This window comes from Choloepus didactylus, chromosome 4 (assembly GCF_015220235.1).
Source record: "Choloepus didactylus isolate mChoDid1 chromosome 4, mChoDid1.pri, whole genome shotgun sequence".
Classification (NCBI taxonomy): Eukaryota; Metazoa; Chordata; class Mammalia; order Pilosa; family Megalonychidae; genus Choloepus; species Choloepus didactylus.
In genome coordinates, this window is record NC_051310.1 from 165,911,635 (window position 1) to 165,930,950 (window position 19,316).

The 19,316-nt window shown below is 36.0% G+C and overlaps 1 protein-coding gene across 5 annotated transcripts in view; it reads right to left on the bottom strand.

Annotated features, from left to right (window-relative positions):
* HEATR5A (HEAT repeat containing 5A) overlaps positions 1-19,316 on the bottom strand; it is a 201,071-nt gene that overhangs the window by 95,855 nt on the left and 85,900 nt on the right. For all 5 annotated transcript variants that reach the window (XM_037834752.1, XM_037834754.1, XM_037834753.1 and 2 more), the window contains 2 exons: positions 13,703-13,808; positions 311-501 (listed from right to left, as the gene is read on the bottom strand). In XM_037834752.1, the coding sequence (XP_037690680.1) occupies positions 311-501; positions 13,703-13,808 (297 nt within the window). The remainder of the gene's footprint in view (positions 1-310; positions 502-13,702; positions 13,809-19,316) is intronic.

Consider the following 19,316-nt stretch of genomic DNA (forward strand, 5'->3'; position numbering starts at 1 on the left):
ATTTTATATGATAAACTTTAAAGCATCTCACAACACCAGAGTCCATTCCAGTGATGATCAATTGTATGCCCTGTAAAGATGGTGCCTTTTCTCTCATTATATAAAAACTGAAATTGAATAAGTATTCGTTTGATTTTCCAAGATCAGCAACACCAAGGGGATTCTCCTTTATTTTAAAACATCTACACTCATCAATTTTTCTTTTCTGAGTTAAATCTCAGAACAAAGACCTCACTAGTTCCAACAAACCAGCAAACAATACACAGTTTTGACACATAGCCCATTAGTATTAAATAAGAAATTCACTTACTTGTCAAAGCTAATTTGAGCTAATCCAGCAGTAAAAGCTCCATCATCAACCACTTGGGCTAATCTAGCCCATGCCTCTGCAGCTGCACATCTCAACAAGGGGTTGGGACTTTCTAGGGCTCCCATCATTAATGTTAGGACAGGTCTTCTCATTTCTTCTGGACCTAAACTTCCCTTGGAGCCAGCCAGGTACTGAAATATATGAAGACCAATCCAAATTTACATCTATGGTAAATTATCTTATCCAGTTTGGAATGTATATTCTGGTTAACCAAATATGTTTACACTTGGATTACTACTTTAAAAAATATTCGAACAATAAAAAAAAAAATCCATGCTGAATATACAAATACAATTTGATTTTTTTCACAAAGTACTTTAGAATTCTAAACCTCCAACAAACAATACAGCAATCAATTATTAGTATAAATGTGTTCAGAAGCATATTAAGAGATTTCTATAAAATAAACGACCAAAGGAGTGCATTATATTTACTTAGAAAAAATAAGCCATAATTGCAACTTTGTGTGAATAAAGGCTCATCTCACTTATATTATTTTATCAATGAAAAAGATATTACAATGAGGAAAACACAGAAAGGAATTATTTTTAATAAAATTCTTTTTCTTTTTCTGTACAGAAACATGCACATTAAGACAGTAGTTTTCAAAGTGAGAAAAAAAACAAAACAGAAAAACCAAATCCAACAGGGGCCTAGTGGTTCTTTCCCCAACTCCAAGGTTTTAGCGATAGCCTTTATGTCTCAACCTTAATAACAGGTCCTATACTATTCTTTTTTTTTTTTTTTAAATCATCATTTTATTGAGATATATTCACATACCACGCAGTCATACAAAACAAATAGTACTTTCGATTGTTTACAGTACCATTACACAGTGGTACATTCATCACCTAAATCAATCCCTGACACCTTCATTAGCACACACACAAAAATAACAAGAATAATAATTAGAGTGAAAAAGAGCAATTGAAGTAAAAAAGAACACTGGGTACCTTTGTCTGTTTGTTTGTTTGTTTCCTTCCCCTATTTTTCTACTCATCCATCCATAAACTAGACAAAGTGGAGTGTGGTCCTTAGGGCTTTCCCAATCCCATTGTCACCCCTCATAAGCTACATTTTTATACACTGTCTTCGAGATTCATGGGTTCTGGGTTGTAGTTTGATAGTTTCAGGTATCTACCACCAGCTACCCCAATTCTTTAGAACCTAAAAAGGGTTGACTAAAGTGTGCGTAAGAGTGCCCACCAGAGTGACCTCTCGGCTCGTTTTGGAATCTCTCTGCCACTGAAGCCCACTTCACCTCCTTTCACATCCCCCTTTTGGTCAAGATGTTCTCCGTCCCAAGATGCCGGGTCTACATTCCTCCCCGGGAGTCATATTCCACGTTGCCAGGGAGATTCACTTCCCTGGGTGTCTGATCCCACGTAGGGGGGAGGGCAGTGATCCCACCTTTCAAGTTGGCTTAGCCAGAGAGAGAGGGCCACATCTGAGCAACAAAGAGGCATTCCGGAGGAGACTCCTAGGCACAAATATAGGGAGGCCTAGCCTCTCCTTTGCAGCAACCGTCTTCCCAAGGGTAAAACTTATGGTAGAGGGCTCAACCCATCAAACTACCAGTCCCCTATGTCTGTGGTCATGTTAGCAACCATCGAGGTGGGGTAGGCCAATACCCCTGCATTCTCCACAGGCTCCTCAAGGGGGCACTACATCTTTTTTTTTCCCTTGTTTTTCTTTTTTTTTTTTTTTAACTTTCCCTTCTTTTTTAAATCAACTGTATGAAAAAAAAACTTAAAAAGAAAACAAACATACAATAAAAGAACATTTCAAAGAGACCATAACAAGGGAGTAAGAAAAAGACAACTAACCTAAGATAACTGCTTAACTTCCAACATGTTCCTACTTTACCCCAAGAAAGTTACATAATATAGCAACATTTCTGTGAACTTGTTCCTACTATATCCATCAGAAATTAACAGACCATAGTCATTTCTGGGCATCCCCAGAACACCAAACAGCCTATCCGTTCTTCTTGGATTATTGTTCCCCCTTCCTTAATTGCTCTCTACTGCTAGTTCCCCTACATTCTACATTATAAACCATTTGTTTTACATTTTTCAAAGTTCACATTAGTGGTAGCATATAATATTTCTCTTTTTGTGCCTGGCTTATTTCGCTCAGCATTATGTCTTCAAGGTTCATCCATGTTGTCATATGTTTCACCAGATCGTTCCTTCTTACTGCTGCGTAGTATTCCATCGTGTGTATATACCACATTTTATTTATCCACTCATCTGTTGAAGGACATTTGGGTTGTTTCCATCTCTTGGCAATTGTGAATAATGCTGCTATGAACATTGGCGTGCAGATATCTGTTCGTGTCACTGCTTTCCGATCTTCCGGGTATATACCGAGAAGTGCAATCGCTGGATCGAATGGTAGCTCTATATCTAGTTTTCTAAGGAACTGCCAGACTGACTTCCAGAGTGGCTGAACCATTATACAGTCCCACCAACAATGAATAAGAGTTCCAATTTCTCCACATCCCCTCCAGCATTTGTAGTTTCCTGTTTGTTTAATGGCAGCCATTCTAACCGGTGTTAGATGGTATCTCATTGTGGTCTTAATTTGCATCTCTCTAATAGCTAGTGAAGCTGAACATTTTTTTCATGTGTTTCTTGGCCATTTGTATTTCCTCTTCAGAGAACTGTCTTTTCATATCTTTTGCCCATTTTATAATTGGGCCGACTGTACTATTGTCATTGAGTTGTAGGATTTCTTTATACATGCAAGATATCAGTCTTTTGTCAGATACATGGTTTCCAAAAATGTTTTCCCATTGAGTTGGCTGCCTCTTTACCTTTTTGAGAAATTCCTTTGAGGTGCAGAAACTTCTAAGCTTGAGGAGTTCCCATTTATCTATTTTCTCTTTTGTTGCTTGTGCTTTGGGTGTAAAGTCTAGGAAGTGGCCGCCTAATACAAGGTCTTGAAGATGTTTTCCTACATTATCTTCTAGGAGTTTTATGGTACTTTCTTTTATATTGAGATCTTTGGTCCATTTTGAGTTAATTTTTGTGTAGGGGGTGAGGTAGGGGTCCTCTTTTATTCTTTTGGATATGGATATCCAATTCTCCCAGCCCCATTTGTTGAAAAGACCATTATGGCTCAGTTCAGTGACTTTGGGGGCCTTATCAAAGATCAGTTGGCCATAGATCTGAGGGTCTATCTCTGAATTCTCAATTCGATTCCATTGATCTATATGTCTATCTTTGTGCCAGTACCATGCTGTTTTGGCAACTGTGGCTTTATAATAAGCTTCAAAGTCAGGGAGTGTAAGTCCTCCCACTTCGTTTTTCTTTTTTAGAGTGTCCTTAGCAATTCGAGGCATCTTCCCTTCCAAATAAATTTGATAACTAGCTTTTCCAAGTCTGCAAAGTAGCTTGTTGGAATTTTGATTGGGATTGCATTGAATCTGTAGATGAGTTTGGGTAGAATTGACATCTTAATGACATTTAGCCTTCCTATCCATGAACATGGAATATTGTTCCATCTTTTAAGGTCCCCTTCTATTTCTTTTAGTAGAGTTATGTAGTTTTCTTTGTATAGGTCTTTTACATCTTTGGTTAAGTTTATTCCTAGGTACTTGATTTTTTTAGTTGCTATTGAAAATGGTATCTTTTTCTTGAGTGTCTCTTCAGTTTGTTCATTTCTAGCATATAGAAACATTACTGACTTATGTGCATTAATCTTGTATCCCGCTACTTTGCTAAATTTGTTTATTAGCTCTAGTAGCTGTATCGTCGATTTCTCAGGGTTTTCTAGATATAAGATCATATCATCTGCAAACAATGACAGTTTTACTTCTTCTTTTCCAATTTGGATGCCTTTTATTTCTTTGTCTTGCCGGATTGCCCTGGCTAGCACTTCCAGCACAATGTTGAATAACAGTGGTGACAGCGGGCATCCTTGTCTTGTTCCTGATCTTAGAGGGAAGGCTTTCAGTCTCTCACCATTGAGTACTATGCTGGCTGTGGGTTTTTCATATATGCTCTTTATCATGTTGAGGAAGTTTCCTTCAATTCCTACCTTTTGAAGTGTTTTTATCAAAAACGGATGTTGGATTTTGTCAAATGCTTTTTCAGCATCTATTGAGATGATCAATTGATTTTTCCCTTTCGAGTTTTTAATGTGTTGTAATACATTGATTGTTTTTCTTATGTTGAAACATCCTTGCATGCCTGGAATGAACCCGACTTGGTCATGGTGTATGATTTTTTAATGTGTCTTTGGATTCGATTTGCAAGTATTTTGTTGAGGATTTTTGCATCTATATTCATTAGGGAGATTGGCCGGTAGTTTTCCTTTTTTGTAGCATCTTTGCCTGGTTTTGGTATTAGATTGATGTTAGCTTCATAAAATGTGTCAGGTAGTGTTCCATTTTTTTCAATGTTTTGAAAGAGTTTGAGTAAGATTGGTGTCAGTTCTTTCTGGAAAGTTTGGTAGAATTCCCCTGTGAAGCCATCTGGCCCTGGGCATTTATTTGTGGGAAGATTTTTGATGACTGATTGGATCTCTTTGCTTGTGATGGGTTGGTTGAGGTCTTCTGTTTCTTCTCTGGTCAGTCTAGGTTGTTCATATGTTTCCAGGAAATTGTCCATTTCTTCTACATTATCCAGTTTGTTGCCATACAGTTGTTCATAATATCCTCTTATAATTTTTTTAATTTCTTCAGGATCTGCAGTTATGTCACCTTTTTCATTCATTATTTTGTTTATATGGGTCTTCTCTCTTTTTGATTTTGTCAGTCTAGCTAGGGGCTTGTCAATCTTGTTGATCTTCTCAAAGAACCAACTTTTGGTGATATTTATCCTCTCTATTGTTTTTTTGTTCTCTATGTCATTTATTTCTGCTTTAATCCTTGTTATTTCTTTTCTTGTACTTGGTTTAGGATTGGTTTGCTGTTCATTTTCTAGCTTCTTCAGTTGATCCATTAGTTCTTTGATTTGGGCTCTTTCTTCCTTTTTAATATATGCGTTTAGTGCTATAAATTTCCCCCTTAGCACTGCTTTTGCTGCATCCCATAGGTTTTGGTATGTTGTGTTCTCATTTTCATTCGTCTCTATATATTTAGCAATTTCTCTTGCTATTTCTTCTTTAACCCACTGATTGTTTAGGAGTGTGTTGTTTAACCTCCAGGTATTTGTGAATTTTCTAAGTCTCTGATGGTTATTGACTTCTAATTGTATTCCATTGTGGTCAGAGAATGTGCTTTGAATAATTTCAATCTTTTTAAATTTATTGAGGCTTGTTTTATGTCCCAGCATATGATCTATTCTGGAGAAAGTTCCGTGAGCACTAGAAAAGTATGTGTATCCGGGTGATTTGGGATGTAATGTCCTGTATATGTCTGTTAAAACTAATTCATTTATCAGATTGTTTAGGTTTTCAATTTCCTTATTGGTCTTCTGTCTGGTTGATCTATCTATAGGAGAGAGTGATGTGTTGAAGTCTCCCACAATTACTGTGGAAACATCAATTGCTTCCTTTAGTTTTGCCAGTGTTTCTCTCATGTATTTTGTGGCACCTTGATTGGGTGCATAGACATTTACGATTGTTATTTCTTCTTGCTGAATTGCCCCTTTTATTAGTATGTAGTGGCCTTCTTTGTCTCTCAAAACATCCCTGCATTTGAAGTCTATTCTATCTGAGATTAATATTGCTACTCCTGCTTTCTTTTGGCTGTAGCTGGTATGAAATATTTTTTTCCATCCTTTCACTTTCAGTTTCTTTGTGTCCCTGTGTCTGAGTCTCTTGTATGCAACATATTGATGATTCATTTGTTTTGATCCATTCTGCGAATCTATATCTTTTAATTGGGGAGTTTAATCCATTTACATTCAACGTTATAACCGTGAAGGCATTTCTTGAATCGGCCATCTTATCCTTTGGTTTATGTTTGCTGTATTTTTCCCTCTCTCTATTAATATCCTTTATTTTACCCATACCGGATCTCTTTAGTACTGAACCTTTCTCCAAGTCTCTCTGTCCTGTCTTTGTTTCTCTGTCTGTAGGGCTCCCTTTAGTATCTCCAGTAGGGCAGGTCTCTTGTTAGCAAATTCTCTCAGCATTTGTTTGTCTGTGAAAAATTTAAGGTCTCCCTCAAATTTGAAGGAGAGCTTTGCTGGATAAAGTATTCTTCGCTGGAACTTTTTCTCACTCAGAATTTTAAATATATCGTGCCACTGCCTTCTTGCCTCCATGGTGGCTGCTGAGTAGTCACTACTTAGTCTTATGCTGTTTCCTTTGTATGTGGTGAATTGCTTTTCTCTTGCTGCTTTCAGAACTTGCTCCTTCTCTTCTGTGTTTGACAGTGTGATCAGTATATGTCTCGGAGTGCGTTTATTTGGATTTATTCTATTTGGAGTTCGCTGAGCATTTATGATTTGTGCATTTATGTTGCTTAGAAGATTTGGGAAGTTTTCCCCAACAATTTCTTTGAACACTCTTCCTAGACTACCCTTTTCTTCCCCTTCTGGGACACCAATGAGTCTTATATTCGGACGTTTCATATTATCTATCATATCCCTGAGGTCCATTTCAATTTTTTCAATTTTTTTTCCCCATTCTTTCTTTTATGCTTTCATTTTCCATTCTGTCATCTTCCAGGTCACTGATTCGTTGTTCAACTTCCTCTAGTCTTGTACTATGAGTGTCCAGAATCTTTTTAATTTGGTCAACAGTTTCTTTAATTTCCATAAGATCATCCATTTTTTAATTTAGTCTTGCAATGTCTTCTTTATGCTCTTCAAGAGTCTTCTTGATTTCCTTTGTCTCCCGTACTATGGTCTCATTGTTCATCTTTAGTTCTTTGAGTAGCTGCTCTAGGTGCTGTGTCTCTTCTGGTATTTTGATTTGGGTGCTTGGGCTTGGGTTATCCATATCGTCTGGTTTTTTCATATGCTTTATAATTTTCTGTTGTTTTTGGCCTCGTGGCATTTGCTGAACTTGATAGGGTTCTTTTAGGGTTTGTAGACCTATTGAAGTCCTTATCTCTAATTTATCAGATCTACAGCTTCGTGGAGTACACTTTCTCTAACTAACCAGCAGGTGGCGTCCACGAGCCACCTGTTCTCCACAAGCCAGTTCTCCCCTGCTTAGCCTTTTTGGTGAGTGGGGGAGTGAGTCTTGTGGGGCCCAATTGGTGTACCAAGCTTGCGTGTGTAGTTGGTGTTGCCTGCCCTGTATGTGGGGTGTTTCTGGGCAGTCGGGGAGGGGGGGTGGCCCTAACAATCAAATCTCCCTGATGATCCTAGAGTTTTAAAGCTGCTGCAATAGTCTAATCCTTCAGTTCAGTCCTGCCACAGTTTGTCTCTGCCACTGACCCACAAGTCCTTAGTATTGGCGTATGGCTCCTGAGACTTGCAAGTGGGCCCCTCTTCCAGGCTGTGCACCCCGGGTCCTCTGTTGAGGGATGACTGTGCTATGTCACAGGTGAGTGCTGTCCCCCCAGGGCAGTTCTGGCCTGCTGGGCTGTGTAGGGAGGCTCACAGTCTGCTCAAATGATGGCTGAATGGGGCTTTGTTAATTCACACTGCTCCACCTTCCCAACTCTGGGACAATCAGCTGAGGTTGCAGGGAAGGCTAATGTCCACGCCCAGTTTTGTGGTGTGTGCCTGTTATTTGAAGCACTTCCATCACACTGGGTTGTCTGGGGCAGCTCTGGGCTATGGGGCTGGCGATGGGCAGGAATGTTTCCTGTCCACCAGGATGGTGGCTGTGAGCGGACACCCCCCTTTTCTTGGGAAGTTGTGGTGTTTAGTGAATTTTGTCAGCCACTGGATTATTGCCTTTTGTCTCAGAGCTCTCTTAGTTCTGCTCTTGACTTGACGTGCCCAAATTGCAATTCTTTGAACCTTTCTGTATTGGGCTTCTTAGAGTAATTGTTTTAGAAAAAGAAAAAAGGATTAAAAAAAAAAAAAAAAAAAAAAAAAGGGCCCTCCTCAGAGATCTAATGGGTTATTGAAATGCTAATAGACAAAGCAACCAGGGCCATTAAGGAAAGGTCCACAGGGCAGAGAGATCAGCTTTTCTTCGGGATTTGCATATGCGCCTCAAGGCCTGAGCTCCGCCCTTCCCCTTTCTGTGTTCACCAGAACTCCAAAAATCCTCCGCTTTTATTTTGGAGTTTTTCGTGGTGTTTTTTTTCTATGCCTGTCTCCTCTCTGCTGGGCTGGCTGCTGTCAGATTCTCTGGTGTCTGGTCTCAGTCTATCTATGGTTGGAGTATGGATCAGTAGAATGAGTTTCCGATAAGGACTGCCACTGCAGTTCTCCCTTCTCCTTCCCGGAGGTGACAGCCCCTCCTCCCATGGGACTGAGCCTGGCAGGGAGGGGCGCGGGTCCCCTGGCCGCAAAAACTTACAGATTTCGCCGATCTCAGCAGTTCCACGTTTTCATGAGTGTTGTATGAAGTATGCCCAGAGTCAGATTGCTCTGTGGTGTCCAGTCCACGCAGTTCCTGGCTTTCTACCTACTTTCCTGGAGGAGTAACTAAAAGTTACAGCTCACCAGTCTGCCATCTTGCCCCGCCTCTCCTATACTATTCTTGCACTTAAAAAAGTCTTAAGGTAGTAAATACTAAGAGTCCATGTAGGCATAACATCCTAATGGCTTTTCATTTTTTGTTTTGGATCACCACTTATCTGACTTCTTTGTAGATTTTTCAGTTTTTAAATCCATGCTAAGTTGCATGCTTACTTTTTGACTTTCAGTTATTTTCTACACAAAAAATTCTTAAAGGACAAAATAAAATAGGAAAAGATAATCATTGACAAACACACCACCCCAAGAACCTAAAGTTCTTTTTTCTGATTCCTTACCAGTCTTGGTCCATATACATATGGAAAGATTACTGTTTTGAAGCTTGGATGGCTAAATACAAAAGGCATAAATACTGAAGATTATATGATCTTTTGGGGTAAAAATGGATTTTTTTTTAATTAGAGAAGTTGAGGGTTTACTGAACAATCATGCAAAAAATCCAGGATTTTCATACACCACTCCACCACCTTCAGTTCCATTGGTATGGAAAATATTACAATTGATGATAACACTTTTTTTGTAATTCTACTATTTTTTTTTAACAGTAGTTATATTTGTTACAATTGATGAAAGATTATTAAAGTAGTACTATTACTATTGTCCACAGTTTATGTAGGGATATTTTTCTCCATATTCCCACCTATTTTTTTTTTAATGCTTGTCTTTATTTTATTACTCATCTACTCATACATTGAAAGGTGTTAAAAATGGGATAGAATATGAAAAAAATACAGTAAATCCAAACTAGGGTTTATAGTCAACAGTAAAATTGTAATATTCTTTCATCAACAAAGGCAATACACCAATGCTAAACGTCAATAAGAGTTGACAACTGAATTCAAGAGCATAGGTTAACAGGATATAGAAAGAGTGCAAGGATTGGGCAATTGATGATTAAGGAGTACAGAATATTCAATAAGGATCATTGTAAAGGTGTCTAGATTATAAGCTCTTAGAGCAGTCACATTTATTTCTGAGTTTTAATGTTATTTCTAAATTCTGAGGTGCTATGCTCTTTGCGTATAACCTGGTAGTTCCCTGGAACTTTAGGTATCTGTGTGACACCTGAGACTCAGAGTTAGAGTTCTGCAGCTCTGAAAGTCAGCATTACTCCATATAGCAACTGTTAAAGAAGATGAAAAAGAGATCACACTTCAATTAGAGATATGAATGAAGCAGATCTGATTAGGACTAAGGTAAATCAGAATACAGGTGAAAAGGAAAAATGGATTTTTTAAAGAATAATTTCATGTCCTCAAATTGTCATTTGTATTAACTCTCTAACATTTGGAACTTCTGTCCAAAAGAGTGAAGTGATCACAGCTGACAAATGCACTGCTGATATAACAAAACCAAGCTAATTTTCAAAATACAGTATTAAAAAATTATAATTACTCTTATTTTCTAAATAGGTTAAAAGTTTAGTTAGGATGTACATTTCTAAAACCATATTCATAATAAATCTTGCCTTCAAAAAAAGAAATGTAACTTAATGAAACAAATTTTTATAGTGTGTGTAAGGTGTCCTAAAAATTCTTATAATCTACTAGTTAAAAATAAGGATTCGAGGATTATGGGAAGATGGTAGAATAGGAATTTTCAGGAATCAGTCCCTCGAACAAAACAACTATTGGAATGGCAGGAATTGTCTGTGTCACCTATTTTGGAACTCTGGAGTCTAGTGGAACACTGCAGCATCCAGGCAAGAGCCAGAGGAAGAGACGGTAAAATGTGGTAACAGCAGTGAATTTCACCCTCCCAGCAGTGGCTACCATCCTCATCCACCCACTGGGTAACAGGCAACAGTGGAGACTACAGCCTGGGTTCTTGATGCAGCTTGGTAGTGCCAAAGTGGGCTATAAGGACCCAGTCTTCCAAAATCCAGGGGTATGTGGTCTGATTGCTGATCACAATTTTTCATCAGCTACTTCAGATGGCAGAGGGGACAACCCTGAAGGTGGCCATTGTTCTAGTCCCACACCAGCAAAAAGGGCACAGGAATCGTAAAGAAACAGAACCTGGTTTTTCTTTACCCCCTCTTTTCTCTTTCTATTCCCCATTTGAGAGCAAAAATAATTTGAAAAAGTAATAAAACAATGGCTCCAGCCCTAAACACCACCAACTAAAAAACAAAACAACAACAAAAGAAACCCCTACCAATCTCAGAGGAGACAGAGCAAGAATTCCAGAGTTAAAACAAGTTCATACCTAGAATGCCCAGTTCTCAACAAAAACCTACAAAACACACAAAGAAACAGGAAAATATGGCCCATTCACAGGAAAAAAAAAAAGAAAAAAAAAAGGATTTTCCAGAAACCATCCCTGAAGAGGCTCATAACATTGGAAATACTGGTCAAAGACTTTAAATCAACTGTCTTAAATATGTTCAATTAGCTAAAGGAATCCATATATAAAGAACTAAAGGAAATTAGGAGAATGCTTGAACAAAATAAAGGTATAGATATTATAAAAAAGAACCAAACAAATTTTGGAGCTGCAAAGTACAATAACCAAAATGAAAAAATAGATTCAAACAGCAGATTTGAACAGGTAGAAGAAAGGATCAGAAATTTGAAGATAATACAACTGAAACTATTCAGTGAGGAGAAGAAAGAAAAAATACTGAAGAAAAATGAACATTGCTGAGGAACTCATGGGACACCATTAAGCATACCAACACATGGTCACAGGAGTCCCAGAAGGACAAGAGAGAGAGAAAGAGGCAGAAAAAAGTATGTGAAGAAATAATGGCTGAAACTTCCTAAATCTGATGTAAGATGTGAATATACACATACAGGAAGCTCAAGATCTCTAAGCAGGATAGATTCTAAAGAGATCCACACCAAGACATGTTAAAGTGAAATTGGCAAAATCCAAAGACAAAGAAAGGTTTTTGAAAGCAGTAAGAGAAGTAACTTCTCACATATAAGGACTCCCCAATAAGATTATCAGCAGATTTTTCATCTGAAACCATGGAGGCCAGAAAACAGTGGGATGTTAAAATCCGTAAAGAAAAATTTGTCAACCAAGAATTCTGTATCTGGTAAAAATATACTCCAAAATGAAGGAGAAATTAAGACTCTACTGACAAAAAAAGGCTGAGAGAGTTCATTACCAGAAGACCTGCCCTATTAGAAATGCTAAAGAGAACCATTTGGGCTGAAATAAAAGGACACTAAGATAGTAACTCAAAGCCATAAGAAGAAATAAAGAACACTGGTAATGGTAACTACCCAGGTAAATATAAAGTCCTGTATCATTGACCCTTTGGTTTATAACTGCTTTTCTCCCCTAAGAAGCAAATGTGTAAAAAAAAATACTTAAAATTTATGTTAATGGGCATACAATGCATAAAGATGTAATCTGAGACAAGAATAATATAAAGGGGAAGGGATGAAGATATACAAGAATAAAGTTTGTATCCTACTGGAACTAGATTGGTACTAGAAATGATTTGTATGTGATGTATATTTTGTCACAATTAAAATTTTACTTTCAAATGAATCAGCTAAATAATCAAATATGAGAACAACAAATATGACAACACACTCAAAAAATTAATTGTAAAAAGTTTCAGGACAGTTACAACTTGACAAAATTTAAAACTCATTTAGTCCCATACTGTGAACTTATGAACAGCATCTGATTAAATACAAAATCTCATCAATTTCACTGAAGGCATTATAATTAGGATCAAGTGGAAATAATTATGAAAAATATAGATATACATAACAACTTGTATTATTAATGCTACTGATTGAGAATAACATTCATGACAATCATTTAAATCTCGCTCACTTATGGTGGTTTGCTGAGCTTCTTTCCTTTTTGTTTTCTTTAGCTATTTGGAATCTGAGAAACCGTTTTCATTTATAACTGCCACTACTGATACTCAATGAGGGTTCGGAAATGTTAATTATATTCGATTTAAATCCCTAGCAGAGTGCCTACAGAAAGTAGCTGATAAGGGTTTTCATGAAGAAAAAAATTTTAAGAACTGAATACTACAAGAAATACAAGCCTCATATATTCAGTTATTTAAGCCAAGGGAAGGTCCAAATTAAAGTCCATTTAGTTTTTTTCCCCATCTATTTCCAATAATTACCAAATACAGAGAAGTTCTGAGTTAGTAGGTCTGAGGTGTGGAAGAGATTTTCAATTTATAACAAGTTCCCAGGTGACGGTTATACTGCTGGTTCAGGGACCACACTTTAAAAACCACTAGACTTAAACAGGGGTCAGCAAACGGCCAGATAAGTAAATAGTTTAGGCTTTGAGGACCAAATGGTCTCTACCGCCACTACTCAACTCTGTCATTGTAGCATCAGTGCAACTCCATATAAATGATTGAGTGTGGCTGTATAAAACTTTATGGACAATGAAATTTGGATTTCATATAATTTCCTTATGTCACAAAATATTAATCCTCTTTAGTTTTTTTTAACCATTTAAAAATATAAAACCATTTCCTGCTCACAAGCTGTATAAAAATAAGCAGCGAGTTAGATTTGGTCCTTAAATCAGATTGCCAATCCCTGGTCTAGGATATTAAGCTCAGTAGGATGGTTCAAAGCCAAGATTACCGGTCTGATTCCCAACTAACAACTTTTATATGGAGAAAAAAGCAAAAGGAGAATTAAGAAAAATGAAAAAACAAAAAACAAAAAACAAAAGCCTTTGAAAGACGATTCTCCTGTTCCCTTATTTTGGCCATACATTGAAAAAAGAAAACAAAAAACAAGCAAATATATAAATATTTAAAAAATAGAATTACCTTCAAAAAACTAGAAAATGAAGCAACAACATGTAACTGAACTACTTGCTGACGAGCTCCTTTTGTGTGCTTTATACTGTCCAAAAGTTGTTCCAATATATGAAGCCTAAAATCAAAAGCAACAAGATTTAAAAGTAAATAGATAATATATTGGATTTTTAAATAGAGACAATAATCCAAAGGGCAGTACTACCTATCTACTGCTAAGGTTTTCTTAGATTATTTTGTTGGAACTATTAAAATGAGATAAAATGTTGTTGAAAACCTATTTTCAACAATCCTATTTTTAGGAAAAGAAAACATAGTATGACCAACAGAAATACATTTAGATTATATGTCGTGAGCGGGGAGAAGCATTATTTTGTCAAAAAGGCAACAAACAGATCACTTAAAGATTTTCCTTGACAAACTAAAATATTTTAGTAAGTATTTTCTAAACAAAAACTTTCTAAAAGTTACTTGCATCAACTCTTTTGCTCTTAATACCAGGACTCACTGGACTCAAATATGTTGCTTCATTTTAAAGTTAGCATCAACTTATGTCACTTATGGTTAATTAGAAGCAAGGCTGCCCTTTAAAATACACACATTTTTTGCTCTATTAAAATTACTATACACTGGAGAAAATTTAAAAACACAGAAAAATATTAAGAGAATAAAAGTCACCTATTAGCTAACCCCTAACTATAATTTTAAAATGTACACTTAGGATCATATACACATGCACAATTTTAACCCTTGCTTTACTTAACATGAACTCTTTAGCACTTTTCAAATAATTTTTATTGTTGGATAACATTTTTATGAACCTGATTTCATGCACTTATAATTTATTCTACTAGTGGAGAAGAATTTTACAATTCTCACAATTCTAACTATGATGAACATATGCATTATTTTTAGTCTGAGGATGAACATGTCTATATTTGAATATCTTCTTAGAAATGTTTTTCATGTCCTCACATTACAGGGCTTTTAAACACTTACGTTAAGATTGACTATGTATAACCATGAAATGAACCACCCCATCTTTTCAATGAATTTCTCCTTCTTTAAACATTGTTTTAAGTTCCATACTTCCTTTCCCACTTTTTCTTACTTAAAAAATTTATTGTTTTCTCTAAATTAGAGAGGTTGTAGGTTTACAGAAAAGTCATATAAAAAATACAACATTTTGTATACTCCCCTATTGTTGGCACTGGATTCATGTAGTACCTTTGTTACAACTGATGAAATAATATTAAAATATTACTGTTAACTATAGTCCATAGTTTACATTAGGTATATGTTTTCCCATATACCACCCTATTATTAACACCTTGTAACAGTACATACGTTTGTTGTGGTTCATGAAAGAACATTCATATACAGGGAGCTGATGTTTAATTTGTGCAGAATTTTTTATCAGGCTGATTGTAAATGTTTGGAAATGGATAGAGGTGATGGTAGCACATTATTATGAGTGTAATTAACAGAGCTGAGTCATGTATACGATTGTGGCTAAAGGGGAAGTTTAGGGAACTGTATGTCACCTAGAAGGAAAGCAAGAGGATGAAACATGGAACTGTATAACATAGCGAACCCTGCTGTGGACAATTAAGATGGTTAATAGTACAAATGTAAGAATGTTCTCCCATGAAGTAGAACAAATATGTCACTGTTACAAGTTGTTAATAATAAGGTGGTATAGGAGAAAAATACACCTAATGCAAATTATGGGCTGTAGTTAACAGTAATATTATAATATTCTTCCATCAATGGTAATAAAGGCACCCCAACAATGCTAAGTGTCAATAATAGAGGGGTAAAAGGAGTATGGGGTTTTTCTTTTTGGAGCAATGAAAATGTTCTAAAATTGACTGTGGTGATGAAAGCACAACTGTGTGATTATACTAACAGTCACTGATCATACATGTTGGATGGAATGTATGATGTGGGAATAAAAGTGCTTTAATAATAATAAAATAAAACATTCTTACATTTATACTATTAACCACAGTCCATCAAGTTCACTGTGTTATACAGTTCCATATTTTAAATTCTAACTTTCTTTCTAGTAACATATACAACCCAAAACTTCCACTTTCAACCACATTCACCAACATATTACAGCACTATTAATTACATTCCCAATAATGGACTATCACCACAATCCATTTCCAAACATTTACAATCACCCTAAATAGAAACTGCAGAAAATAAGCATCAGCTGACATTTCTCTACCCCCATTCTATCCTCTGGTAACCTATATTCTAGATTCTAACTCTATAGTTTGCCCATTATAATTAGTTCATATCAATGAGGTCATAAAATATTTGTCCTTTTGTATCTGGCTTATTTCACTCAACATAATGTCCTCAAGGCTGAGCCATCTTATTGTGTACATCTGGATTTCATTCCTTCTTACAGTTGAATAACATTCCATTGTATACATATACCACATTTTGTTTAGCCATTTGTAGGTTGATGGACAGTTGTTGGTTCCATTTTTTGGCAACTGTGAATAATGCTGCTATGAACATTGGTGGGAAAATTTCTGGTCCACCCCTGCTTTCAGTTCTTCTGGGTATATACCTAGTAGTGGAATTGCCAGATTATATGGCAATTCTACACCTAGCTTCCTGAGGAACCGCAAAACTGTCTTCCACAGCAGCTGCACCATTTTGCATTCCCACCAGCAGTGATGTGTATTCGTATTTCTCCACATCCTCTCCAACAATTGTAATTCCCTGTTTTTCTTTTTTAAATATTGGCAGTTCTAATAGGTGTGAAGTATCTCATTGTGGTTTTGATTTGAATTTCCCTAATTGCTAATGATGTTGAGCAACTTTTTCTGTGCTTTTTAGGCATTTGTATTTCCTCTTTGGAAAAATGTCTATTCAATTCTTTCACCCATTTTTAAATTGGGTTGTCTTTTTCTTGCTGAGTTGTAAGATTTCTTTATATATTCTGGATAGTAAACCCTTATTAGATATGTGGTTTCCAAGTATTTTCTTCCATTGAGTAGGATGCCGTTTCACTTTCTTGACAAAGTCCTTTAATGCAAAAAGATTCAAGTTTTGAGTAGTTCCTATTTATCTATTTCTTCTTTCATTGCTTGTGCTTTGGGTGTAAAGGCTAACAAACCATTGCCTGCCACAAGATCTTGAAGATGCTTCCCTACATTTTCTTCTGGGAGTTTGATGGTACTGGTTCTTACATTTAGGTCTTTGATCCATTTTGAGTTAATTTTTACATAAGGTGTGGGATAGGGTCCTCTTTCATTCTTTTGCATATGGATGTCCAGTTTTCCCAGCACCATTTGTTGAAGAGACTATTTTATCCCAGTTGAGTGGACTTGGAAGCCTTTCACATATCAATTGGTCATAGATATGAGTCTATTTCTGAACTCTCAATTTGATTCCATTGGTCATTGTAGCTATCTTTATGATAGCACCATGCTGTCTTCCACTGTGGCTTTGTAATATGCTTTAGAATCAGTAAGTGTGAGTCCTCCAACTGCATTCCTCTTTTTAAAGATGTTTTTGGTCATTTGGGGCCCCTTACTCTTCCAAATAAATTTGATAATGGCTTTTCTATTTCTGTATAGAAGGCTGTTGGAATTTTGATTGGGATTGCATTGAATAGGTAAATAAATATGGGTAGAACAGATATCTTAATGATACTTAATCTTTCAATTCAAGAACATGGAATGTCTTTCCATTTATTTAAGTCTTCTTTGATTTCATTTAGCAATGTTTTGTAGTTTCTATGTGCAAGTCCTTTGGATTCTTGGTTAAATTTATTCCTAGATATTTGATTCTTTTAATTGCTATTGTAAATAGAATTTTTTTCTTGATTTCCTCCTCAGACTGCTCACTACTAGTGTATAGAAATACTATTGATTTTTGCATGTTGATCTTGATTCCTGCCACTTTTACTGAACTTGTACATTAGCTCTAGTTTCTTCGTTGTGGATTTCTCAGAACGTTCTATATATAGGATGATATCATCTCCAAATAGTGAAACTTAATTCTTCTTTTCCAATTTAGATGCCTCTTATTTCTTTTTCTTGCCTAACTGCTCTGCTAGAACTAGCACAATGGTGAAGAGCAGTGGTGACAGTGGGCATCCTTGTCTTGCTCCAGATCTTAGAAGGAAAGCTTTCAGTCTTTCACCATTGAGTATGATGGTAGCTGTGGGTTTTTCATTTATGCCCTGTATCATGTTGGACAAGACTGCTTCAATTCCTACTTTTCCAAGTGTTTTTATCAAGAAAGGAAGCTGGATTTTGTCAAATGCCTTTTTTGCATAAATTGCAATGATCATGTGGTTTTTCCCCTTCAATTTGTAAATGTAGTGTAATACAGTAATTGACTTCCTTGTGTTGAATGGCCATTGTACACCTGGGATAAAATCCATTTGGTCATAGTGTATAATTCTTTCAATGTGCTGTTGGATTCAATTTCAAGTATTTTGTTGAGGATTTTTGCATCTAATTCATAGGAGAAATTAGTCTGTAATTTTCTTTTCTTGTAGTATCATTATCAGACTTTGGTGTTAGGGTGATGTTGGCCCTGTAGTATGAGTTAGGTAGTGTTCCCTCCAGTTCAAATTATTGGTAGAATTCACCTGTGAAACCGTCTTGTCCTGGGCTTTTCTTTGCTGAGAGGTTTATGATGATTGATTCAATCTCTTCACTTGTAATTGGTCTGCTGAGATTTCTATTTCTTCTAGAGTCAGTGTAGATTGTTCGTGTGCCTCTAGTAATTTGTCCATTTCATATAAGTTGTCTAATTTGTTGGCATACAGTTGTTCCTGGTATCCTTTTATGATCCTTATTTCTGTGGAGTCAGTAGTAGTGTTCCCCCTCTCATTTCTGGTTTTATATATTTGCATCTATTCTTTTTTTCTTTGTCAGTCCAGCTAAGGTCAATGAATTTTACTGATCCTTTCAAAGAACTAACTTTTGGTTTTCTTAATTTTTTTTCTACTTTTAAAAAATTCTCAATTCATTTGTTTCTGCTCTAATCTTTGCTATTTCTTTCCTTCTGCTTGCCTTGGGATTAGTTCCTGCAGGTGTGCAGTTAGGCCTTTGATTTCAGCTCTATCTTCTTCTGTTTTTTTTTTTTTTTTTTATGACATAATATTTGTAAAAAAATTAAGTGATTTTATTTATTTATTTATTTTAATTATTTATGGAATTAAAGGATTATATATCTTTACATATGTAGTTTTATATATATATATAGCATTTGCCTACTCATTGGCCATCTACAACGATACAATAATCTGATAAAAATGACGACCTTTTGGAGAAATATGTGAGAGGAAGCTCTCATTATTTCCTTTATGTATATCTCTCATTTTATTTTCAAAAACAGACATGAATTACTTTTTTTTTTAATTGTGAACTTTAACATATGTACACAACAGTGACAACTTTCAAAGTACGATTTAATAAGTAGTTAGCAAATTTCAAAGAAAGTTATGGATTACAGTTCCACAATTTCAGTTATTTCCATTATTGTAAAATATAACATATATACAGAAACATGTTAACTTTTAAAGTACAGTTAACAAGCAGTTATATAGGTAATTTCAAAAATGTTATGGGTTTCAGTTCTACAGTTT